Consider the following 26,632-nt stretch of genomic DNA (forward strand, 5'->3'; position numbering starts at 1 on the left):
CAAGGTGTTTTACATTTTACATATTGCTTATACGATGTCCTCGTAGATTATTCGAGGTAAAACAAAAAAAGTGTGCAACTGTATCGATTGCACAGACATTGATTATTAAAAGACTCGAATTATCTAATAGTTAGTTGTCAAAGACATAAGTAGAGTGTTATGTATGCGATTGTTACGTTCGCGATTGCATAAACGGAACTAGATGAAAACCGCGAATGTAATCATCGTATTCTTGTTGCATCGCGATGGACCAGCTTTTGCACATAGTTGCATAAAGGTGATGATCTATCGAACTCTTGTGACAGCCACCAGGGCATCGGGATATACCGAGAACTAATTCTATTTCCAAAAGGCCTATAGAATTCAAAATAAATTGGTCTGCTAAGATTTGAAAGATAAAGGCGAGAGATACCATTTATTTTATATTATTCATTTACTTCACTTGTTTAACATTACATTCAGAATACGCTAGAGGCTGTACATCCTCTTTTCTATCCAATGTTTCACTTACGCTGGAGATTGCGGAACCCGTTTTGAACCGTTCGAAGGGTGCCGTTTCGGCGCAAGAAACTGAAATTTCCGGGCGGAAACAACTCGCGACGAGCGGCTAACGAAACCTGCGTGTTGCAGCGAGACGCACCACGTCGATTGAACAAATTGCTTGCGAAACACTCGTCACCCGGGAGATCCTTCTTTCGGCGAACGATAAATATGCAAAATACGCCGAGACCTTCTTTCACGTAGCTGCACAGCACTCGACGAGAGTCGTCTCTTCCTAAAACTGCTGTTCTTCTCCTTACGTACTTGGCCGCTTTTGTTCTACCTCCCCCCACTGTTCTACCGGTATCTAGTTTACGGCAATCGTCCTTTCGTCGGCACCCCGATCCTGGTCGAATTACCGCAGTTTCCCCTCAAATCTTAACTTCCCTCCTCGTGAACGATGTATTCCGAAGTAGCGGAAATCCGTTCGCTGCGTATTCTCTGTCTTTAAATGGACCACTGCTGACGTCCGTTGCAAATCATCGAGAACTTGTACATTTGTTATCTCGGTATATTAGCCAGAGGAAATGAGAAGAGCAAACACCGTAAGATCAGTCTCGGTTAGGTTGTGAAAACATCGGACCTCCGTTCTCGTGACTCGCGTTCCTCGCCTGTAGAATCGATCGTTATCGCCGCTGTATCGATCCAGATCTCCAAAATCAGAGAGTAGAGGAGAGATCCTTATGTCGCTCCAAACGCGGTGTACGCGACAAAATAGGGAATGTTACCGGTGACCTTCGCGGCTCTCGAACGAACAATATCGATTCGCGTAGATCGAGCGCACACCCGAGCGAGCCAGGCGTTTAACAGTTCCCCCGTGATCGCGCGAAATCCAGTGACACCTTTCGTTCGAGTTCGGGTACCGTTTCGCGGAACCGATTGTCATGACTCGATGAAAAAAACGCGGCGATGCTAAAACGGTCGATCTACTCGGGCGACGACTCGATAATGAAAAAGCGGAACCAATGCTCGCACGAAACGACGTGCTCATCAACTGACCGTGGCCCGGAACCCCTAACCGACGATTGGCTCCCGGAGAAACCATCGTTCACCACCACGGTGGACGGGGCAGGTCCCGTTAAACGAATAATCGGTGACATTCGGCCTACGAGCGAGTACGGTGAATGGACAAAACGTCGCCTCTGCTCTGGACCATGTGGTGGGGACACGCCGGATCCTTTTTCTAGAATTTTTTCGTCGAATCGTTTATCATCTTCTCCCCACACGCATCCTTCTGGTCCAATCCCTTTTCGTTCCCGTTCTGTCGCCGCTACGTTGTACAGTTTCCCTCCACACGTGCTCGCGAACATCGTCTCGAGGTGCCGTTTTACCTCTGAAACGAGGTAGTTTACCTCCGCTTAAGCAAATTTAGGATCTCCGGCCTTGTGGCACCTTTGTTTCCACCGGTTTCCATTGCCCCTCGAATCTTTGCTATTCGCAGGAGAAACTCAAGTAAAGTCTATTTAAGAGTGTCGCAACGAAATTACTCTTAGCGTACCGTAATAGTTGTATCGGATTAATGTACAAAGATCTCGTCGAAATATCGATACAGTATCTTTTCTATAAATCTTAAATAATGATAATATATAAGATATAGTTAGTATATAATTAATTATAAGATATTATTTATCTAAATGTAAACGAACGTAAAAATGTATTGCTTTTTTATATAAACAACGAATGTAGCCAAAAAGTATTTGTAGAATATGATGGGAGAAAAACACGATATTATCGATCACATTTGTCTAGCATGATCGCTATACGAATGACGTATATGTATTGCATTTTAAGTACTGGGTGTTTACGGCAGCTGTTTTATTCAATTTTCTGGAACCGTGATTCAAGCCTCTCAAGCAGAGTACGCTGTTTATGCGGTGGGCACCGTGATTGATAGCTTACACGCGTAACATGATTACTAGCTGTTTACGCCGTTGCGATACTATTTAACAGACAGACGTACCTCTCGGCGAATTTATTAATTCGTGGTCATGAAATATTGTTCGTGGTGCGGACATCCGCGCGAAATTAAAACTCGCGGAATCGATTACAAGATATGTGAACCGACTAATAATGTTCCCCTTTCTGTAATTCTTTGGAGTATTTTTTTATTTCAAGTTGAAAATAATGCTTCGACGTTCCTGAATTTTTTAAATCGTTCTATAATTTTGGATTGGATCTGTTCGATTCACGTCGAAACGCATTAAATTCGTAACCTGTGTATGGCATACGCAAGCTATCAGAAAAATAATGCGATCATTCACAATAACGTAAAACATTTAAATGATCGAGCTCTTGTAATTGCCTTCCGATTTTTGAATCTCCCGCTTATTGTGTCGCATCGACTTCTAAGTATAGCCGCATGCAAAATAGCTGATTAAAACTGCTGCGAAATATAATACACGCGTCACAACTATGTAATCATACCACGTAGCACGTATTTAAAGACACGGCCGCCAGTAAAAATAAGGCGAAACGAGCGAGCAGGTTCGGCGGAGTTGTTCTCGATTGAATTCATCCAAGCTTGCGAAGTTAATAAAATGGAACGCGAATTCGCAAGCGCGCGGCAACTAGTTAATTAAAATGCAAATTCATTGATTCTACGAACGCTTATTTTGTCACAGGTGTGGTCGCAAATTGTCTTAGAAATGAAACGATGACTGCTAAGAATCCACTTTTAATTGCAGCGTCGCTTGGATTTCGATTGCATTACAATTTCATAGTATACCTTTAATTTCTTTCACCGATAGACTTAATTAAGCCTAGAAAGTCTAGAGAATTGCTTGAGATTTAAGAAAAGTTTGAAAATATGTTATTCCGCATGACTATTTCGGGATCGGTAGCGATTTACCAAAGGTATGTCAAATGGTTACGTAGGCGTCGGGTATCTCAGCCAGCCAGCTTAACATTTTGATGGTACACGTATAAGATTGCGGTTTGTGGTTCGTATTAGGCTGCGTTTGCTATCTGACTCAAGTCACGTGTTTCCCTATGCATGGGAATGGTGATATAAAAACAGTCGATCGTATCGTCAGTTTTCATATCCGTCTAGAATAATTGTCCGAAGAATGCGGGTCTCCAAGCAACAATCAAATGTTCCGCATCAATTGCAAGAAATAAATGGCACACTTTCAATTAATTATTTCTTCGATAATCTCAAGTAGAAAATAGTACACCGATATCCTTCGATTATTTTAATTTGCCGACTGTTTCGTTCAGAGCTCGATGGTATTTAAGTTCGTAATGGTTCGACGAACTAATTTCTACTTAATCCCGGTTTCTGTTAAATACTGGCCAGAAAGTTTAAGTACTAATCTCTAAAACTCTCCGTTAAATTATCTAAAAGTATTCTGAGCATAAAAGATAAATTCGTGACTTAATGATTAGCTGCGTCGTTGATGGGAAACGTTGCAAGTAGTTTATGCGTGATTGACGTATCAACACGCGGTGCCGGAAAACTATGCAAGCGGAATTGCATGCTTACAAACCGACGGTGTCGCGTACATTTGAAAATGTTTAGGCGTATTTATGAACCATAAAATCGTACAAATGGCCGTCCGGCGCGTCGCAAGTTTATTTACATTACAGCCGCTCGGCAGGTTCCGTTTTCTTCTAGAAGAAACGAACGCGCACGCACGGCGCTACGTCGAAACGGACAGCACATTCCGTTACTCGGCTGACTGATTTTCTTTTTCGTGGGCCAACCCGCCCGGACTTTTTGGTTCTTAGTCGACGAGAAATGTAGGTAACGGGAACGAAAGAAGTCGAATAGTGGCCGCTTGTAAAACGATCGAACACCGAGTTTCCTTTGGTTAACGTTAACTTAACGGTGAACGATCCGGTCCCAGCCTTGTTATAGAAACGCGCGATTCACCTACGACGTGCGACAGTTTATTACGTTTTCGTGCATACCCGAAACAATTTATGCGGTTCTTTTACAGTTTTAATTCATTTATTTCATTCCTTAACGAATTGTTATTTTGCATAGAGGAGCGCGGTGTACCTATTTACTTATTCGATCACAAACGGATGACAAATCGAGATTTATGCTTAAAAATCCTAAGCAATTCAAGCTTGTCGCTTTTAGTTACTAATGAAATATCCAATGATCGCAGGAATATTTACTTTTATTTTATTTTTCGATGCAAAACATCTTAGAGGAAAATGAAGATTATAAAAGTGGTATAAGATGAATACAGGTATATCGCTGTACGTCTTTCCTGTACGCCACAGTTTTTCGTGCATGCCGCAGATGCTCGGCCACAGGAATTTCCATCGTAACCGACTCGTGGTGTTGTTGTAAAACGTGACCTTGAAATAGCGAGTAGTTTGTAAAAAAACAACAGCGACGTCCAGCTTGTGCAGGTTGCAGTATCAATTTGCACGTGTGCACGTTGTAATCCCACGCGATCGCGACGAAGACGTGAAATGTCCTTGGAAAGAAACCGATATGCAGTCAAGTTTCTTATCTCGGCCGCGTTCTCGTTCAAAACCTACATTTTTTTTCGCAACGATGGAACCCGCATAGCTACGCGGTGTTCGATTTCGCCGCATTCTACTGGAAACCTCATCTCGCAAGCAGCGTGCACGCGGACCGCATCTTCGGACGCGAAATAGGCCGCGTTCCGCTTCCCCTAGTCGTTAATCAGGATGCCGTTCGAAATTTTACGACTTTTCCCTTCGGCGATACGCGTAAAACTAATAGCGACGGTAGCGTAGAAGAAGCCGGAGTGGAAGCGATAACCACAGCGGACAATGAAAAATTATTGTTTTTATTAATAGAGTTGTGCTAATGCCCGGCTACCGTTAGAGACTTTACGAAAGTCAGGGCCCCGTGTTGTTGACTCGCGTGATTAGAATCGAATTCTCAAGCGGAGTTCACGCTCGACGCTTTGTTCCTCGGATCGTTAACATGGAAACCGAGTTTCAGCGAACCCCCCCTTTGAAAGTTGGACATGCAAACAACGGAACTAGCTTCGGATATCGCAAAATTAAGGACTGCGATACCCCGTCGAAGGAGAACGATGTTAAACTTTGTTAATCCATGATAAATGTTTCATGTGGCAATTACGAGAACTGAATCGATCTTTTTTTTTTTTAATTCGATCAAGTTGTAAATATTTGTTATATCTCATTCACTTCGAAAAGTGTTCTCGACTTTTAATATTTACCGGTCAATTGCTGTTCAAATTGCTATTAAAATTCTGTAGAAGGCGGACAATTTAACACGGATTTGCGGCTAAAAAGGTTCCGCGAACTAGAAATTGCGCACACATCAGCGCTGGCAACGGTACGAACGAAATGCAAATCGGTCCGAACGTACCCCGTGCATGTTCCTCGTGCTCGTAAAAATTCGGCGGACGGTTAGCACATAAATTATAACCGACCGTTCGCCGTCGTAATTTTTCCGGCCAACAAAAACCGCCCGACAGAATATGCAACCCGCAACATCCTCGGCAGGAAGATCCTTCTTTGTAGCTACTCTGCGCAAGGCATACGAAGATGATTTGCAAGGCATACGAAGATGATTTGCAACGTACACGTATACAAAATACCTGCGCACGGCGCGGAATAGATTTCGCGGTCTCTTCCTCGTAAGATTGCGATCTCGTTTATTCGACGAACAGTATTGTTCTTCCCCTGTGATGTCCTTGAACATGCTTCCACTACAAATTGTGGATACTTCGCGAAATTGGGAATTGTGTCGGTGCTCGTTAAAGCAAATCGCTATAAAGACGCCTCTCACGAGTTTCAAGTAATTAGACCGATGATTCTGATTTATTTATAGCATGCTGTAACAATATTTTGGAAATCTTATTTCATCGATTTACGTGGACTGTGCAATTTCATGGGAAAAGTAAATGAAAGCTCGAAGGGATATACATCAGAAGAATTTAAAATGCTGTTACGTTACTTCAAGTTATTCGAGTGATTAAAATTAGATTTACAGAGCTCTAAAATAATTTATTTTATATCAGTTTATAATTATAATGTTTACCGTAAGTAGCATATACATTGAATTTATTATTCTAATTAAAATTCAACTGTTACTCTGCTCCGAAGAGATAACCATAAATTCCTCTCTCAAATTCGGCACAGTTACTTTATCAAGCAGACGTCTGCATCCTTGGTTATGGTAATTCGTTTCGCGCTACAATTCACTGAGAACCGTGCCGGGCACGTTTCCGGGTTTAATCATGGCACCGGTTAATATCGGGCCGGAGATCTGAAATTTTTGATCGAACCGTCAGATCTCGGCGACAGCGTGTCGCAAACTGCTTCGTGACTCGCTGAAAAGTGTAACAGTTACCGGCGGCAAAGAAATCTCGAGCGCGCAGACAACTGCGGCGGGCAGCGCGACAATTTGTGCCCCGGGAAATTATGTTGGCCGGTAATTGCCGCTCGGTCCATTATGCTCGGGCACGGTCTCCGCGGCACGAAATTACATCGATGTTACGGAATAATTGTAAATTGCGTCCGATAATGCCTGCGATCGCACGCCGTGGCAGATCGACGCGCGACAATGATTTCGAAAGTAATCAAACCGCGCGGTTGTTATTCGCGCTCCATAATGGGCGAACAATTCAGGGGAAACGATAAATCAGTTATTGATTCGTTCGCATTTCATTTCGGTTGATATTGATTCGTGAAATGGACATTGGATTCGACATTCTATCATTTTTATGCACTTTTTTAGGTATCACGTCGATCACAGTTTTTTCTATCAAACTAGAAAGTTAATTTTCATTATAATCTATTAAATAGGCCAACGTTTTTAAGGCGTACGATATAAATTTTGCAGAAGTAATTGCTGTAATAAATGTTATCCTTCCCGTTGTTATATTGCTGAAGAAAGTGTCCTGATTCTACGTGACTTTTATAGGCACTAGCGTGACCGTTCAAGTGTTAAGTTAACAATTTCGATGTCTGCGTACTCATTGATGCGAAAACGAATATTTTCATTGGCCTGACATTTCCGGAAGGAGAAATGTGAGAATGTTCCAGAAATTCATGCATTCGGATCACGGGTCTTGACCTCGCAATAAAATTGCACTTTACCGTTTGCTCAACAGGATTTTACACAATGCTTTCAATTTACTGTACAAAGCGGCTTAAAAATACAACTTGAATTTAAATTAATTGATCGATTGTTTTGCTTTTATGGTTTTAAACTAAATGATTATTTAGGAAGTTGCACGACAAACTCTATTTATTTATTTTATTTTGTTCTTCCTCAGTAATGATTTTTCTATTAACTGTACTTCGTTACTATTATTATCATCAATCATATCAATAATAATACTGGATCCAAATTATGCAACCGAATATATCTTCAACTTTGTTTCAGGAAACGACAATAAATCAAATTAATTATAAATTAATATAGACCTTTAAAAATTCCAATAAAGTCGCGATTAAACCAGAAATATCTGCGATCCGAAATTACAATCGCGCAATTACAAATACACTTGGATAATACTGTGCTAGGTCGAATACTTTATTGCAGGCCACGTGTCGCCACGTTAAGTAACTGTCGGTGGTGATCGATAAATTAAAAATAATTTACGAGATTTTTTTATAAAGGAGGGTATCGGGTCGTTCATTTATTTCGTAAGAGAAACGTTTTCAAATCACGTCGTTAACATGTTAACATCATGGTCCGGTTGGCAACACCGCGCATTAACATGGACACGATATCGGTCGCCTGTTGCATTCTTCGGCGAAATGGAAAACGAAACCTGTTCAATTGGTTTCTGCGAGCGTAAAAAAAATAGATTGGCAGCGTAGAACAACTCTTTCGACGGTAGAAGCGAACGAAAGATTTGGGTACTACTTTTCAATGCTTTTTTTTTTCACCGAATAATTAATACGGTACTCCGCGAACGTTATCCGCGTAGATAATATAATTGGAACGATTTACATACTCGCTTGTCAACATTCCATCGACACTAAACGTAAATTATTTTTAAATCACTCGAATGCGATTTGATCATTTCCATTTTTCCTTCAGGAGAACTGAGAGTTTTATTTGAATTTTTTGCTTGCAAAGGGGGATGTTTGTATTTTCTGTTAGGATTAAAAACTTCATTATACATTCGAAGCATTGCAATATGAATCTGTTTATCTGCAACTATGATTTCACGCGAGCGACGGGCTTCCAGGTATCTGAATTAACAATTCAAAAATCCAAGTGCATTTTATTGACAATGGAAATTTACTGGATTGAATAGTTTCGTAATTTGCCATTGCAAAATGAAATTATCAAACCCTAATTGGTCGACCAATGTCGAATAAAGCTCATTCGATTCGTCATTAGTTTTCCCAGGTGCTATGCTAGCAATATTAACATTACCTTCCATCTTCAACAATGTTATTTAATAGATGGCACAACTCTAAGAAGAATTTTCTGTCTTCAAGAAAATTATTCATTTTTTGCATTCGTATACGGCAGCCGTCTCGGAAATACGGGTTTACCCGACGAACAGGTTAACATGATTGTACGTTGCCCAATAAACAAACGAGTTCGACTAAAAAATAAAAAATGTTCTCACAGTTAAGAACGTTGATCTCTCCACGCTGTCAATTTGCTTTCAGCAAAAGCAAAATGTACGAAGGTCACTTTTACATCTGTTACAGGAGAATTTCTTCTCTCACGAGCGAAGCGTTCGTTCACCTTTCACGGTTACGACTTTTCTTGTCCTTTTACTTTTCACTGTTACGGATACCAAGCAGTCTGACGCAACGCTCGCTCCTTTTATTACACGGCGAAGATGGGTCCCGGGGTATCGAGTTAGAACGCTTATAGTGTGAATTAGTCATTGGCTCGTGACTGTTTGCCAAGTGCGTTCACCCCGTGTCGGTCGATCCGATCTATTAGCATGATAATTAGTGACGATCGTCGGGACGATTGCCGGGGAATATAGAATTGCGAATAATGTGTTACGGTCTTCCTGGCCGGCGCAACGCGTCATAAATAAACATGCTGTTTTGCACGGCGAAATAAGTAGCCTTATTCAGAAACAGCGAAAAATATCAATTCAATGGTTGACGGTGGGAAGCTCGGGAATAGAGACAAAGGAAAACAGAGAGAGAGAGAGAGAGAGAGAGAGAGAGAGAGAGAGAGAGAGAGAGAAATATATGTCTTATTTTCCCGCAGGCAACGAACCTTGAAGCCGCACAATATCTGAATGCGAATTCGCTATAAAACACGGGAATTCTTTTTTAGAACCGAGTTTGACTAACTATATTGACTGCTGTGTAAATAATCGGGAATTACTGTCGAGATAACGTCTCTCGTTTCGATCTGAATCGAAGTATTCGAAATACAGGGACGAATAACATGTTTATATTTTCGACTCGAGAGTAGAAATAGCCCGACGGTTTCGTATAATTTTCTTAAATCGTTTCGGTTACCGAACGTTGTATATAAAAAGTATTAGACAAGTTAATTATACGTTCGTAATAATACTACGTAACCGTGAGTTTCATTACCCAGCAGTATTAAAATCATCGATGACGAAGATCCGTGTGAATTCGATGAATAAACTTACTAAAACTACGATATCTGAAATCGATGTTGCTGTCCATAGTGAAGATAGTTTTTACAATAACATATTTGCAGAATATTGGTTCTCTTCATTATATTGAAGAAGAATATTCATTGAGGAAAACTTCGCTTAAAATATATGTTTCTCTTGTATTTTAAAAGTTTGCAGATACGATCGATGAATACTGATCCGTAATATAATAATAAAGTACTTCGTTCACAACTTCCTATAAAACAGTTGAAAGCATTAGGGTCGTCCCTTTTGCAATCTATGTCGGTGAGAACCTATTTTCTCCAGTCTGTCTAATCGGCCATTTCGAGTATTTCGCAACGTGGTATTCGAATAATAGTACATAAAACCTTTCATTTCAACCGCGGCATCGGCTTGCCGCATTTTTCTTAAACGGTCGTCCGTTCAACCATCGAAAGTTAGCCACAGAAACACCATAAAAAAATGTTTTACAGCTCGGTTACACGACACTGTTTCCTCTGAAAGGAACCCATTTCTCGTCGCCGTTGTGCAAGCGGGTGTTTCCAAACGCGGGCGATATCGCAATGTTCGCGAGACAAAATGCGTTTAGAATTTTTAACGCAACATCGTGCCACAGTTTCTGATATCGAACGCTTTTTTTTTTCCTTATTCGGTAAAAACGCCGCACGCAGCTGGCGGTAATTAGGCATAAGAGAGACCTGTCGGGATATTGGTAAGTTTTCGAGGGGGAAAAAAAAAGATAAAGAGTATGATAGGAAAGATTTTTTCCGTCTTACGAAACTCGCGGTTCCGTGATCGGTCGTTTTTGAGAATAGACTTCAATTATTCGCGAGACGATTAATTATTCCGTCACGGTCGAGTAATCGTTCGGTTCTTGCGGAGTCTCCGGGCAGCCGCAAATAGTGCGGATCTTTTTGCCGATGTGAAAAGTGTTCGCGGTATTAAGTGAATCGTTGAATGGACGAGAAAGTTTCGTCTGCCGTGAGAAATCGTACGAAAATTGTTGTTACTTGCTTAGCCGATGATCTATACTATCTTTGAATTTTCACGCAACGTAACCTTGACACAATCGTGAATTCTTTCAGAATTTTAGGATGCTTAAAATTATTGATTTCCTAACGAATTTTTCAGAATTACAAAGAGGCGCAAATCCTTCTTCGAGTCTTCGTAACTAAAAGCGCAAAAAAGTCTCGCATTCTAATGAATTCAATATAATGAGCTCTTTCATGCTCTACGAACCTAATAAATTCAATAATAGATAAGTGCTAAGACTCAGCTGTTTCTATAATTAGTTTGCAAGAACTTAATTAACTGAAAAACCCACAAGAAGCAAAAACACGACTGCCAATCGGTTACGCTACAACCGCGACTTATTCAATAAGACAGACTCATTTTCGTAAACAACTCGACAATCTCTGACAACCGCAAGACACTCGAATAAACTGTAAACACCGTGAAACGTTGCAAAACGCATGATCTATTAATCACAACGATAGAGCCAATGCAAAACTCACCCTCGATAAGTAATTTTCGGCGTTCGTCTCGTAATCCATTTCTCGACTCCCTTTTCGTATCCGTCCTGTGCGTGTCTACAACTATCCCATTTCGTTGAAAAGCTTATAGTTTACGGTCTAAAGTAGCAACAGTCACAGCAGAGTCACCCTCATCGCACTATATTCAACGACGGCTGATTCGCTAGCAGTGCAGACATTACAATTATTCGAAAGAAAAAAAAAAGAAGACAAACTTACTCCTTAAAACTTGATCAGATATTTTCTCTAGCGAGTAGCGACAAGTTAAATCGCGTTGAGGATACGGTGTTTAATAAAGGACGGCTGATTGATTGTTAGACCGACTGTCGCGTTGGGCGCGAGAGATCGACACTGAACTCGGGAACGTTGCCACTGCACATTAAAACACGAGCACCGCCGATCGATCGCGAATTACCATGACACGCTGCGAGGACTGTGCGAGCCAGTCGAGCAACCAATCGACCAGCGGACCGAAACTCCTCGATAATCTGAGACGAAGAACGGACACCGGTGTCCCGCGTGCCAAAGTGAGGAGAAGTGATTGAAACGGAGCGTTCGCCCGCCATTTCCCCGAACTGTGCGCAAGATTCTAGCAAATCGACGCGAAAAGGGAAGGAGCGAAAGATCGAGCGAAAAGAGAGACGCACCTGGCGAAAGAGGGTGCAGTGGGGCGAGAGATCGACAATGGTATATATGGGAGAAAGAGAGAAGAAAGAGGAGAGGGGAGAAAGCGGGAGAGAGAGAGAGAGGCGAAGATCAAAGTGGTGGTCACTTGGAAGTAGAGAGACATGGTAGCAAACGCGCATGTCTCTCTCTCTCTCTCTCTCTCTCTCTCTCTGCGTATATGTATACCGATGTTTACGCAACGGTTGCGTGCGATGAGCCGATCGCATAAGCGTTTATGCGCCAGAACGCCTCGCATCTCGTAACTTTCTAATTGTTCTTCCTGATCGGCTCTTACCGGTTGTTGCGCAATCAGGTAACCAGCCGAGTGTGGATCATCCTCGATCTTGCTCTTTCTGCCGATTACGATCGGAGCGCGACACCGTACGATTCTGTCGAGTTTTCCTGTGAAAACTCGATAAAGGCCAAAGCACGAGGATTCCTAATAGATTGACTTACGCGTCGAGCGTAATATGAGCGACAGAATTGTTTATTCAGAATCAACACATAGAACGCCGCGCGAGGCGTATTGACAGTTATTTTCTAATTTCTCATTTTTTCAGAATATTTTTAAATAATCGAAAGATCAAGTACCTTTCACCTTTAAAATGAATACGTAATTCCATTTGTTTTCACTCATTTGAACATGATTTTATTTGTTTCTTAGCGAAGCTTCGTTTCGCTAAGAACGGTATAGGAAAGTTGCACACGTAATTGATATTATAGAATATTGACTTTCTATGACATATATTGATTGTATTTAAATAACGCAATTTTATAATACTGTGTTTCACTTTTATTTAACGATTGATAATAGAAAGTTGCCAAGTTACCTCGAAACTTATTTTCGGGTTCATCAACGTCATTATTAAAGTATAAAAATGATAATATGGTAAACAGGTATTGAGATATTCTACAGTTTTGTTAGTCTCGATCGGAAAGTTACCTGACGAGAACTGCGATTCTTAATATTGTGGGTCAAGGTATGCATAATAAGATACTCGTCCACGCTTTTTATTCTATTTATAAATATAGTCCATTTTGTGCATACTGACAAGTTATAGTTTCTTATTAATTCAAATAAAGTCGAGTAAAATTCAATAAATTATTGAATGTTAAAAACTAGATATTGTTGATATAGAACGTTCAAGAAACACATTCACAATTATTTAATCATCCTTATAATTACTTAATAAATCACTACGATAATTTGCCTTCAGTTAGAAACGCGATGGAGTCATCAACCTTGCTTGTTTTTCCAATTCAAAGTCAACCAGCCAATTAATATGTACATCAGAAACACAGGATTCAATAAACACAACCGCATCGTTAAATCATTTCATTGTGAGTGGTAAATTGCACATCAAATATACATATACAAGGTTAATTATACATTAAAATGACTCGTAAACGATTCGATGAATTAACTATGCACATAAGTAACCCCCACTGCCTTCTACTATCGTATTAAAACAGATTGTGTCGTTTTGTCAGTATATGTATATTTATCAGTGAGCTCGTAAGAATATATGGATGTCCCCAGACATTCGAGTTATCAAAGCCACACAATTTGCAAAATCGTAGCACAAAAACTTGTATTATCTATGATAAATAATTCTACACAACAGAACCTGAAATATCGTAGTCTTTTAAAAATAAAAAAAATTCATCCATAAATACCGAATGAGGAGTTTACACTGTCCACGTACAAAATTGCATAATTGAGTAGATTTAATGAATACTATCAAAGGATTTTAATGAATCCCATAATTTAATTGCAATGAAATAAAACCAATAAAATAGAAATTCTCTGAGACATTCGACACCTGATCTTACATTCACTTTAAATACAATTTCCTGTACGATTAATTACACACTTTTGCCCAATCGTCTGAGACGATTAATCATTAACGAGCTGTACTCTCATACAATTAACATATCTGAATCATGAAGCAACGAGTATGTTAAGTAAGAAATCGGTAAAGGAAAACTGAAGGATTAGGCGCTGTTGCAGACACCTAATGGGAATCACCGGTACGATCGTTTGAACGACGATCGTACAACTCGGACACGTCATAGGTCGCTAGAAGAGAATCGGCGCGTCGAACGTCATCGGCATCATCATATAAAAAAATTGTATAATTAGTGCGTTCACATGCACGATTGACTGCGACGTATCATTGTTACGTAATGCGGTTAGGTGCAACAGGTACCATACAGCATTACGCGGACGTTTCCGTGGACGCGGACTCTCTGTTACGGAGAACGTCATACAAGACGTTACGTAAAGTGACGCCGGTCGTCGGGATAATGGAGGAAACGCGATGCTCGCATGGGAAACACCGGTAAATTTCGGGAATCACCCCAGCTGACTCAAACATGTTTAATCAAAGAGGCATGTATCCGGCATGATTTGGTGGCGCGATTGACTGTGCCAAAGCTGAAGCGAGTGTTGTAAATAAATAATGAGTTCGTTGTCGGCAATGCTCCAAACGACATGTGTTGGAATCCGCCGAGCTGGGCGTAATTTCAATCAGGCTTCAGTATTATTTGATTTAATTATTTTAAATAATATTTGCTAAAATAATAGCGTCGTCTTATCTGGTCACGAACTATTTGAATGAATAATCATTTCTTTAATCTCCGGTCCGTCCTTTTCTTTTCGATGGCTCCGCGTGATACATTTTTCCTGATTTTATCACGAAACGAGACATTTCGCTTGCAAGGCTTTCTCCTTGTTAACGTAAAAACCGCAATTAAGTTTGCACCGCCCTGAAGAGAATACATTTTTATTCCGACACCGTTGCTCCACATCATTTAAACGAATGGGGATCCGGAAGCGGTCTCGCGACGTTTTCACAAGGCAATAAAAGATCGTTAAAGGAAATGATATATTGCTTGCTTATCCATGGGAAGGGTTAAACGACACACCAGCGACGTTTGCGTAACACAACGCGAGCGTCGGAGAATGAATATGACGAAGAAACGTAATTGTTAGAATAGAGAAGAGATCGATGTCGCTGGACATGTGAGCGCGGTCTAATGCCACCAGTTACGTTGAATTACAGCACATGTTAAATTCCAAGCGAGTCGGTTACGTGGATCGAAGAAAGTATCGCGGGAGAGATCCCGAGCAATGGCAACATAATCGTAGGAGTTCAACGCGGGATTGTATAATAACGATTAGGTATAAGATGCAATGTTTTCCGTCATGCGTGTTATCATGCATTTTATATAATAGATGAAATAAAAACATTTGATAATTACATTGAGCTAATTGCTGTGATGTAGTGATGGGTTTTTTAAGTATTAAGTAGACTTTGATTTTGTGCTCGTATACATGTTTGGTGGTGGTATATCTGTGGTGATTGATTTTTTTAATATCATATAGACTATAAATTGGCAAAATATTTACATTTCAAGACTATTATTACATATCGGGAAGCAACATGCACATTCTTATTTTCCAAATTAATAAAAAAATTCAGAAAATTCAATCCTCGTCTATTATCTCGAACGCTACTCAAAGTTTGAGCGTAGCCCCCTCCTTCCGTCGCACCCACGAACGATGCAGATACCACGTAGTAGTACTAAGGAAAAAATTGCTCCAAATGGCCTCAGGAACTCCTCATTTCCCGAAGTTACAATAATTTTGATACACGCTGTATAGCGTCGCTATATCGGCTACATTCGAATGTGAAGGGTTACACCAATTATCACGCTTTATCCACCTAATTCGGCTTTAAAGACACGTGTGCGTCATCCAAAAGATTCAATGATGAATCAGCTAGTGCAAATGTGTTAGACCTTCAGAACTCGGCTGATCGAGAATCAGATAGATCCAAACTGCGTGTCTTTGCACCCTACAAGCTACTTCCTTCAAGAGTAATAACGCCAGATTATTTTTTTCAGATTCTTTGCTATGGATCAATACTTTTAACACGTATAAAATTAGCACAGAACTATAAGTACGTTTCTATTAGAGACGGATCGACATCTGACTTTTAGATTCCCTCTTTTGTTTTCCATCTCTTTTTCATCTCTTTTGTCGGGAAATAAAATCTTGACAAATTCTTTTCAGAGAATCGAATTATCAATATAGTTACAATTTACGTCTGAGAATCTCGTTAATTGCTTTCCCTACCGATTATCATTCTTACGCGCCGTGTCGCGTATTTCGCGTGTCTGTGTCCGGGAGTATCGTCAAACCTTTCAAAGCCAGCACGCGCTGTACATGTAATGACATGTACACGAATTTAATTGAATCCGAAACAGACCGAGCAACGCATCTCCAATGTTAATTGACGAACAAACCATAAAGGACCGGAGCAATCATAAAATGACGCACGCGACGGGCCGCTCAACATTTATAAGTTCCTTTCCCGCGGGTGAACACACACGTGCGTGCAAACACGTTGTCCCCTACGAAAATTAATATATCGGCCAGAAATGTTTTTGTATTCAATTTAACATTTGAATTTACAAAACTGAAACATTTATTTGGAAGTGATTTTTCGGGAACCCGTTATCTGCATCACGCAACTAGTTTTCGTTGTCGATCAAGTCCAAATATCGTTGTAAGCCCATTTTTATTTCAATGTTATTCATTGATGGCGATGGTATATAAACAAATCGTACTGTTTCGCAAATTTTTCCTCGTAGCTTCTCGGTACTGTTTACAGTCGTGGAAATCAATCCAACACTGTTATCGTAAAGCAAAATCATTATATATACAACTAGTTTCCTGAAACAGTGCATACATAATCGATGGGAAAACTGTCCTTGAGTTCGCGTCTGCACAGCATTCGATCCGCTTAGGAAGTCCGGACAACTTCATTTATCGCGAATAAATCGCGGCCCTCGATAAGTGAATCATTAAAAGTCTTACGCCACGATCTCGGTTTTTATGGGAGTTACGCCTAATCAGGAATTCCCAGAGACCGAATCTTTCGGCCCATTACTTCGTACGGTCTGATACGATCGGTACACGTTTACGGGGGGAGGAGGGGGGGTTGGATTCGGCGAACAAAACGCGCGAGACGCGAAAATCGTTTTCGTCGTGAGTCAAGAAATTCTGAGTTGTTTGTCTCGAGACCGTGATGACATGCCGTTAAAGGTTTCATCAGACGAATGTTGTCGACATTGAGGGAAAATGTTCCGAACAATGCCATGGGAGTGCGTGTGGAAACGTTTTGTTCTGTCACTCACAGAAAAACTCGTGACAGGGCGATTGCAAGTTTCCTCTTTGAATGATACGGAATATCGTTCCTGTTGTTTCCGCTCTCCGTAGCGAGAACATTCTAATGCGGCATGCCAAGACAATTAATTTGTGCTTGCAACGGGTAGAAGAAAGTTTTCGTACACCTTTCAGAACGGAATAACTTTTTCGTAATAAAGGCCAAGAGATCTGAATATTTGTAAGACGTTAGAGACGTTAGTTTACTAGACAATTCATTTTCAAAAATTGCAACTGCAAGATGACAAAGCTTAGAAATCGCCTTTCATCTTCTCATTTGTGCATCAAGGGAACTGTTCAAATATAGAGGGATAACGAAGGATTTTAACAACAAAGCAACTAGAACTTCCGCTTCAGTCTTAAGTTTCACGTTTCTTGTTCTTAGTTTCGTCGAACTTCCTGAGATGTTGCAAACATAGTGCGTTACCAAGGTTTCTCACCTTATACACGGTGTTAAGATTCGTTGACGTCCAGATGTTTAATTACAGCCTTGCGATCGTATCTGCTGATGAATCATTTGTTACTACGAACATTGTTGGGGCTTCCCTAACGCTGGATTTAGCTACTTTGAGAGTCAACAATGATTTTTCCCATTTTTTGCGTAACATTGAACAGTTCTCAGGAAACTATTAGATTGGTGCATATGAAATGTCGGATTTTTAAGCGAGTACATAAAACTGCATATCTTTTTTCAAACGCTATTAATTTAATCAAAATGTGCCCCATTTGTTTCAATACACTTTTCCCTACGCGAGTTTAATTCATAAGTGTCTGTCTTCAAGAAATTCTGATTTTTCGGATCAATAAACTGTAGTATGGAATTTTTCAGACTGTCTCCATTTACATACTGTTTAGCCCACAAAAACTACGCATACGTCGTACAAAACAATTGCGAAATTAAATGAAGTCAAATATAAAATTTCATAAAATATAGATCTTTCGCCAAGCGACTTTCGCTATTTTAAACATTTAGGACAGTTTTTACGGGCTAAATAGTATATAGTATTCATACAGGATAAATAGTATATAGTATTCATACAGGATAAATAGTATATAGTATTCATATGCACCAACCTAATAAAATGCACTTTATCGCATAAGATAGAAATACTATAAGCCAGAAGATTTATTTCGATTTATAGCGCTCGACGGGCGAGCGTCGCTGTGGACGACGGGTATTGGAGCGCGCAGTATTTTGGGCGGATATATCCGCCAGCGGTCCGCTAAGGGTCTCTAACGTCTGAGAGGTAGAGGGGATGTTACGAAAATGCGGTGAAATGCAAGCGCTGAGCTGCTCAACATGCTTCGCGCGGTTTGTAATGGAACAGCCACGCGCCGAGGGCAAACCTACTGGCAACATAGGAGAGCTGACGTCAGAGAAGAAAAACTCAAGTGTTTACGTTTTTCATGCTGGTGTTCATTCTATTTCTCTTAATCCCGACATTATTTATGACAGGTCGCTGTCACTTTCTTCAGTCGAACAACGTATAATGGCAACATTGTCCTAAAACTACTCCAAATCTGCCCGAGCTTTGACGGGCTAAATAGTATACAAATGAAGACACTCTGAAATATTCCATAACAGAGTTTATTAATTATAAAGATCAGAATTTGTTTAATACAGACATTTCTGTATTGATATCTTGTTGAAAAGGGTGTAGTAAAGCAAACGGGGCATATTTTGATTAAATCAACAGCTTTTGAAAAAAGATATACAGTTTTATATATTTACGTAAACATCCGACATTTTATATGCACCAAGCTAATATAATTTCGCGAGTACGGATTATCCGTTCACAAGTACCGCAAATATTAATTGTACTCTAAGCAAACTATCTCTTCGTGTCTGTAGGCTTATTTTAGAAACAAATGATCTTCGAACAAAACATTGTTTTCTTTTTCGTTTGCAAGAATGAAAATTGTATGTTATTGATACTTAAACTAGGAATATTATACATTTATGACAAAAATGGAGAAAACCAATTTGAAACAGTGGGCAAATGAAAATCATTGAAGTGTACGTAGTATCTACCTACTCGTAAATCGATAATTATATGGAGCTAATGGCTGTGAAGTGGTGTTGGGTTTTTTGAGTGTCAAGTAAACTTTGATTTTGTACTCGTATTCAAATAACCTCGGCAATCCCTCATTTCCTGTAAATACGAAAATTTTGATACACGCTGTATATCCTCCTGCGTAAAACTAACCTGGATAGTCAGAGAAGTCGCGTGCAATTATTCAGGAAAATGTACTACAAATGTAAATCCATGTTCGTGTGACAGCGCCATTCACGTCATTCCTTAATTGTATGTAGAATAGCGAGTTGCGAGCAACCGGTCGTTGATCATATCCAGCCAAAGTCTCGTGAGAAACCGCAGAAGTGGATTAAGTAGGTGCAGACTCATTAACTCTTTGTTCCGTCGCGGCAGTGTTAGTCTTCCTTGTGACCTGTTTTCTACGTTGAAACCGCACTACACCGCAGATATTTAAACAATCACTTGATACCATATTTCAACGAAAACATTATCTACTAACGGAAAAATCCGTGGCAACGGAAAATTTCGCAAACGTGAAACAATTTGCGCGCATGCGATGTTGATTAATTCGGTCGTGCCGATCATTAATGCTGACTTTTGGCCAACGACCGAATCGAATTTAAATTAATTGGTGCGCATCGAATAAAGTTGTCAACATCACGCCTCGTTTGCAATTGAATGAATAATGAATAAGTACAATGCGATTGGGTATGTAAACAATCAGGTAAGCTGCTATCACAATGCACCGAGTTGTGGTAATTAAACTATGAACCGGCGAAATCAGGTGACCAATCAATATGTTGATGATCAAATTGTTCAACGAAAGCAAGTGACTAAATATATGACGGAATTAACTTAAAATTAATAGAAACGTTTACTTTCGTCAAATTTGTTGTTTCGGTGAAGTGACTATGTCTGCTTCTAGAGTCCGCTAAATTACGTTTCACATTTAATTATATTATGAAAAATGTTCTATGTAATGGACATGGACTGTGAACCTTATAATCATTGAAATTAAAAAGATTAGGATATTATTAACCAAGTCCTCGAGTCGCGAGAATTAAATAATGGGTTTTTCGCCGTCCATTAAAAGCTACTGATCTCTATACCAAGGATCTACAGCTCATAAAAATCGCCAATTAAAAATGTAAGATAATTCCACAGATTACGTTGTGCAGATTTCTAGAATCGTATAACTTACCGAATGATTATTATTAACGAACACGATGAAAATAAAATTAGAAGGACGAACCCGAGTTCATGATTGATCGTATAATATTTGATTCCGAACATTATGCATCCACAAGTCGTCCGTGCGAATGAATGAAACTTTGATTAAATATTCGAGAAATTGGAAACACATCGTCTGAATCTATTTCTAAAACACTTATCGTCAAACAACAGTCTTATTGCAATTTACAAAGGCAATTAAACAGTAGGTCACTGTTTCTATCAGCAATTTCACTGCATTGGAATCAAAATTGAAATAATCTCGAATATAATTATAATTTACAACTTGTTGTACTCGAGACCACGTCACATTCCATTTTCTTCTCCGTACGCACGAAAATGAATATTTAAATCATAAACTGATGAATAAACTGTACTCTTGATAAGAAGAATATTTACGGAGTTAAGGAATCGTTCTTAGTCGATATAAGTAATATCGCTAAAACGATTGTTATAACACATTCACTGATCACTTGCGACGCATCATACACAATGCATTCGGTTTAGTACCACTGCAATCGGTGCACCATTGTGTACCATGTACAGTGTTAGACACACGATTAGAATCAGAGTTCAGCGACTTTTATGTTAATCCTCGCACGCACCTCAAAATTACTTGCACAATTGATCCTATGATACTATCCACTCCATTCAATATTAATTCAACCCATATTTTAGTTACGGAACATCCGTTAGACACGCATCGGTTGCCTATTTACTACAATTCCTTCAACGATTCGTCATGTTCTTCTATCTACTAAATACATTTAAAAAATTGATACAAATGTCTTTCGATTGGACAATATCGCGTAAATCATTTGCACGAAAAATCATCGATACTGAAGCTTTAGAATTACATATACGCTTAATTGCCAACGTAAGGGTTCAAAGACTTTTTCTGCATCCCTACGTTGCGTCGTATTTTCTCAGGATACCCGACCATGCCTGCTCGGTCATGGCTCCTGACTCACCCTGTATTCCACCAGCCGAGTTATATTAGAACATGTGACGAGAGACTTGACTCGCGACGTTCGCGGGGTCACTCCGTTGCTTCTCCTTTTTCCCTGGTTTTACATGACGCAGACGGATTAATTGCAGCGGGGCAGGGATAAGGGCTGCGCGGCTGGTCAGCGAAGGGACGACAAAGCGGTGAAAGTCGCGAACAAAGGAAATCCTTCTCGCACAAGGGTGAAACAAGAAAGAAAGTTCGAGGCTAGCGAGGGCTGCTCACCCCGTGCCGTAACCTCAGAGCTTAACATATTACTTGCTTACAATTAGTCGTACTTTTTAAATCGCAGGTAACAATTGTTTTTAGTATGTCTTCGTAATAATAATAATAATGACATTAGTGGTTTCGTGGTGCTAAGTCCAGCATCAGGGATATTTATACCAAACAGAAAAAGTTAAAGATTAGGAAGCCAATCATATGCTTCGACAATAAATGTCTAATATTTCCAATAGTGAACTTTTGTCTTGGAAATTGTGAGAAGAATCGTCAAAACAGAATAATCCCCAGAATATACGATGACGGAGTCCTATGGGGCGGCTGAGAGTTGGCTGACAGCGGGGTCGTTAGAAAAGTGGCAAGAGTCTACGAGCATATCGCGATGCGCTCCTGCACCTGGTGTTTGAGCGCATGCATGTATTTACTCTCCAGCTCGGCGAGATAAGATGCGAAGAGCAGACAGCTCGATCCAACGTTAAGATACCGGCTGAAGCTTTCCACCGAGTCGATTATCGCGGGACAAGACAGGGTCATGGAAAGGGTTAGGCGGTTCGGTTCTTGTTGATATCGCGGCAGGAAGCGAAACGCTTGGAACGACATGATGAGCCAGCCTTATCGATTTCCAAGCTGCTTCAGAAACTGGTAGGCTTTATGTAACGTAATACAATCTGCTGGAACTTAAAACCTCGACCACGCAGGATGGTACCTACCATGATCTACTTAGAAATTGATAAGATCACGTAACAATTACATGGATGGATTTGTTTAGCAAAATCTTTAAATTGGATATGTTGAGAACGTATCATTTTATATGTTCAGAGAAGAAGAACAGATCGGAAGAAATGCCTTATTGGAGTCAGTTATTAACAATGAAAATTTTTTGTGATTGGCCATAAGCTCGAGAACAGAACACACGAGAATCGTGATCTATAGTTGCTCAAACTATAGGATAAAAATTCGAAATATTGACGATTACTTCATAGGAGTTGGAATAAAGTGGGATAACTGGAATTGAGATACCTTTGTCTCTTTAATAATGCCATATTTTCCTTCGATTGTAATTGGCACTAGCAGCAAGGTGAGTACGTCAAGCGTACGTCATTTATTACGAATTCGGTTATCAACACCTCTGCGATTTCATAAAACTTCAAACCTACTTTAGCAAAACAAATAAGAGATGACGATGCTATTGTAACGAGACGGAAAATGTAACACGGAAAATGTAGCACGGAAAATATAACGAGGAAATGTCTGCAGATAGGAAGCCGTCATAGAATCTGAGCTGCACTAGAAATTTTCTGAATAATTGTGATGTCTTCCTTCGATCCTGTGTTCAACATGTGAATAATTCGCACAATCACTAATCGAGATTGCAAATCATCTTTCCCACATTGCAACCTTGCTCATGCTTTCTGAGAACATCATGCTACTACAACTATGAGTGCTGTCATAATTAATTCTACACCTAACAGAGAAAAAATTGCGCATCATTATCAAAGTTATTTCAGTAAACGGAACGTAATGTGTTGCACATGTGCACAATTCAAACACAGATTTCAGATTCAGATATTGTAAACTATATTATAGTATTAAACTCTTTTTTCCTGTACCTTTTATGCACAGTTTTTTGTTTATACACAGTGTCCAGTATGATAATATAATTTTTATATTCCAATAAAACAGTATTATTTACGTTTCTGTTGTAACGACAAGATACTTCGCTTACAACAATTTTAATTCGCTTCGCAAAATGCACCATAAATTTTCAGCAGCATTTATATGCTTCTCTGTGCTCTTTCGTAAGCAATGAATGAGTATATGTGTAAGAATCGCATCATTTTGTTGCTTGGGCATTTATGGGTTAATAGTGGGCCGCACCCGAACTGCTGGCCGAATGTAAACCCGATCTGAAGTTGATTTGGGGCCGATGCAAGTCAGTTCGGACCACCTCGGGCCAAATTTGGAAAACCTGATTGATCACGATCGCACTTTGCCAAAAAAGGTGGATGTAGCAAGACACGGATCGATTAATATAAGTGTCTGTGGACAGACTGGGATATATTCCGATGTACATATTAAAGTAGGGCCACGCGGATGTCCGATATACAATTTCGCAAATTTCCCTCAGAAATCAAGTGACTGTATACTCATTTATTCTGCGGGGTATGTTAAATAATTGTAAAATATAATTGTAATATGAATATCATTTAAATGCACACAACTTTTAATTCAAATTTCGGGAACTGTGCTGAAAGATGGGATCCAACGGCCTACCTTTACCCTTATTAAAGAATGTCAATCTGCATCGCGTGATTGCAACGCCAGGGATATGGCCTTGCAATCGGTCATACGATCTTCGTAAAATCACGACCAAGGATTTGAGTAAATTGGTGCCAGCCTTGAATCGTAAGAATTATAGTTACGTAATTTGCACCGTGTATGTGGAAAACGGAGGCGAACAAGTCAGTTCGACAACTCCGTGGCTGTTGCATAATATCAAAATAAATACATATGTACCTTGTTACATCACGCCGATACTGAGATAAACGATTTACGGAGGATTTGCCAAAGTGGACCGCTAAATTCCCATGTTAATAAACACGATCGCATACGATTGATTCGACCGAGACACAAGGACAACGAATCGAATTTTCTCGGTCCTGGACGATGTAATTTGATAAGATAATTTATCAGAGGTTTTATAACGATTGCTTATTCGACCGAGAAAACTGCTTGTTCATCTTATAAATTATTCAACAAGATCAGCAAACCTCCGAGACTAACAATGTTACCGAGACAGTTTATCAGATGTACGTCAAACACTGCCGTTTATCGGAACCTAGCAGATAACTCACAAGCGAGGAGCAATGCACCGTGAATTTTAAAATACTTTGTTTGTCAGAGTCCGGTAGCTAATCGCGACTTTAATGGAACGCGTATATCCAATTGATTTGCTTGTCGTTCGGTTTCAGAAGCATTCTTTCGTACTCACGTACCGTGATGCTTAGCGAATAACCGCGGACAAGATGATCTTGATGAGGTACCGCAACGTGTCCAGCATTCTGATGGAAAACTTTCGGCACGAGAACAGAATCGACTGTGAGAGAAATGTTTCACCCACGCGAATCATTCCGAACGCATTTCCGAGGATCCCACCAGAAAATTGATTAACGACACGATAATGCGGTGCTCTGAAAGAGATCGATTTGTCATACGGATAAGGTCGATGACTCGCACGTTCGCGTTTTCCCCTTTGTGCCGGTATTTAATGCGCGGAGTTTGTTGCACTTGAATTCTCGAAGTCGTAAGATTTCTTGAAAGCATACTGTTATGGCACTCGACTGCCCCATCCGCCTTTGTTCGCCTGTTTGAGGTTCGCGCCTTGCGCCGCGCCGCATTGTACATACAATGGATCATTCCGCGACGGACGACCTGCCCCTTGTCCGTGCAACCAGCAACTCTACAAGTTCAGGAGACCAAGATGATTGGTCGATCAATCGATCGATAGAGAACTATATAAACGAGCATAATTTTGCCAGCAGTTGGCATTCACAATCATTCATTCCTAGGGAGCACATCACGCAGAACAACTCCAATACAAATTTTAGGTTTAAGCTTTAGTAAACTACAGTTCGCTAATTATTAAGACGCTAATATAAGATGTCTTTATTCATAATCCATTCGTAAAACATTAATTTGGTGTTGAATAGTGACACTTATGGCATGCTGTAAATGTTAATTAAATTTAATGTGCTCGGATATTTTACGAATTTGAATATATGAAGAATATAGAATATATGACTATTGCTCTTCATTGTTGGTTTCACGAAACCTAAGAGCGCAACAAGTCCACTCCCGTCCGTAAGTTACGTAGACACCACTTTTAAGTTTTAAGTCAATTCGGTGGGCACGTCCACTGAGAGAACGTTAAATTGATTTTTTTGGTAAGTGTCACATTTATGGACGGGGGTGTACCTGAACAGAGCTCAAAGCTCGAGCAGAAAGAGTGCAATCTTTTCCTGCACGTTAGCCAAGGAAAACTATTTAAGGAGTCAAGGTAGTTTGCAACTGGTTTTGCATAGGTTCCATCGCAGTTAGGCGGTGGACTGTAAATTTTTCGCGACTATATCCACCCACGCGGTACGATTGTCTCGGAGCGGTCAGAACCACCTTGCCATAAAACACAGCCGCCCTTTTACACAATTTGTTCCCGTCTGGTGGAACCGCGCTGCACTATGCGAAACGTAGCCGTCATTATACGACACCGATGCGGTGAGTGTTTGGAAAGCAAGACACGCGCGTTTGAGATCATTATAAATACCGGAGGTGAGACAATGCGAGAATATTGAATAAATTTGTAAATATAGAAATAACAAACGGGTATGATTAAAATCTAATTGATGTGGTATTTTATGGACACTGTGTAGAATCTATTAGGATGTTCAAGCTTGACGCGTTTATACAGGGTGCTTTCAAATAAGTGAAATTTCGGTATCGTATTCTATTCTACACATATTACACATATTATATTATCGTTGGCAATAATATATTATAATTGAAACCTTTGTGTGTTCCGAAATGAGATTACTATAAATTGTTCTTCATAGCGAAACTCTTTACGTGTCGGGATCAGG

At 40.0% G+C, this 26,632-nt stretch overlaps 1 protein-coding gene across 5 annotated transcripts in view; it reads right to left on the bottom strand.

The window, feature by feature from the left end:
* Positions 1–26,632, bottom strand: part of LOC144478520 (protein fem-1 homolog CG6966) — a 34,687-nt gene that overhangs the window by 5,737 nt on the left and 2,318 nt on the right. Inside the window, exons 1-2 of one of the 5 annotated variants that reach the window (XM_078196501.1) lie at positions 11,828–11,966; positions 11,591–11,671 (exon numbers count right to left, since the gene is read on the bottom strand). The exons of 1 other annotated variant lie outside the window; for it this stretch is intronic. In XM_078196501.1, the coding sequence (XP_078052627.1) occupies positions 11,591–11,629 (39 nt within the window). In that variant the 5' untranslated portion in view covers positions 11,630–11,671; positions 11,828–11,966. Of the gene's footprint in view, positions 1–511; positions 742–11,590; positions 11,971–26,632 lie in introns of those variants that run through there. 3 more of the 5 variants (XM_078196500.1, XM_078196499.1, XM_078196502.1) reach the window with 3 other exon arrangements.

The sequence above is a fragment of the Augochlora pura genome, chromosome 2 (genome assembly GCF_028453695.1).
Source record: "Augochlora pura isolate Apur16 chromosome 2, APUR_v2.2.1, whole genome shotgun sequence".
Classification (NCBI taxonomy): domain Eukaryota; kingdom Metazoa; phylum Arthropoda; class Insecta; order Hymenoptera; family Halictidae; genus Augochlora; species Augochlora pura.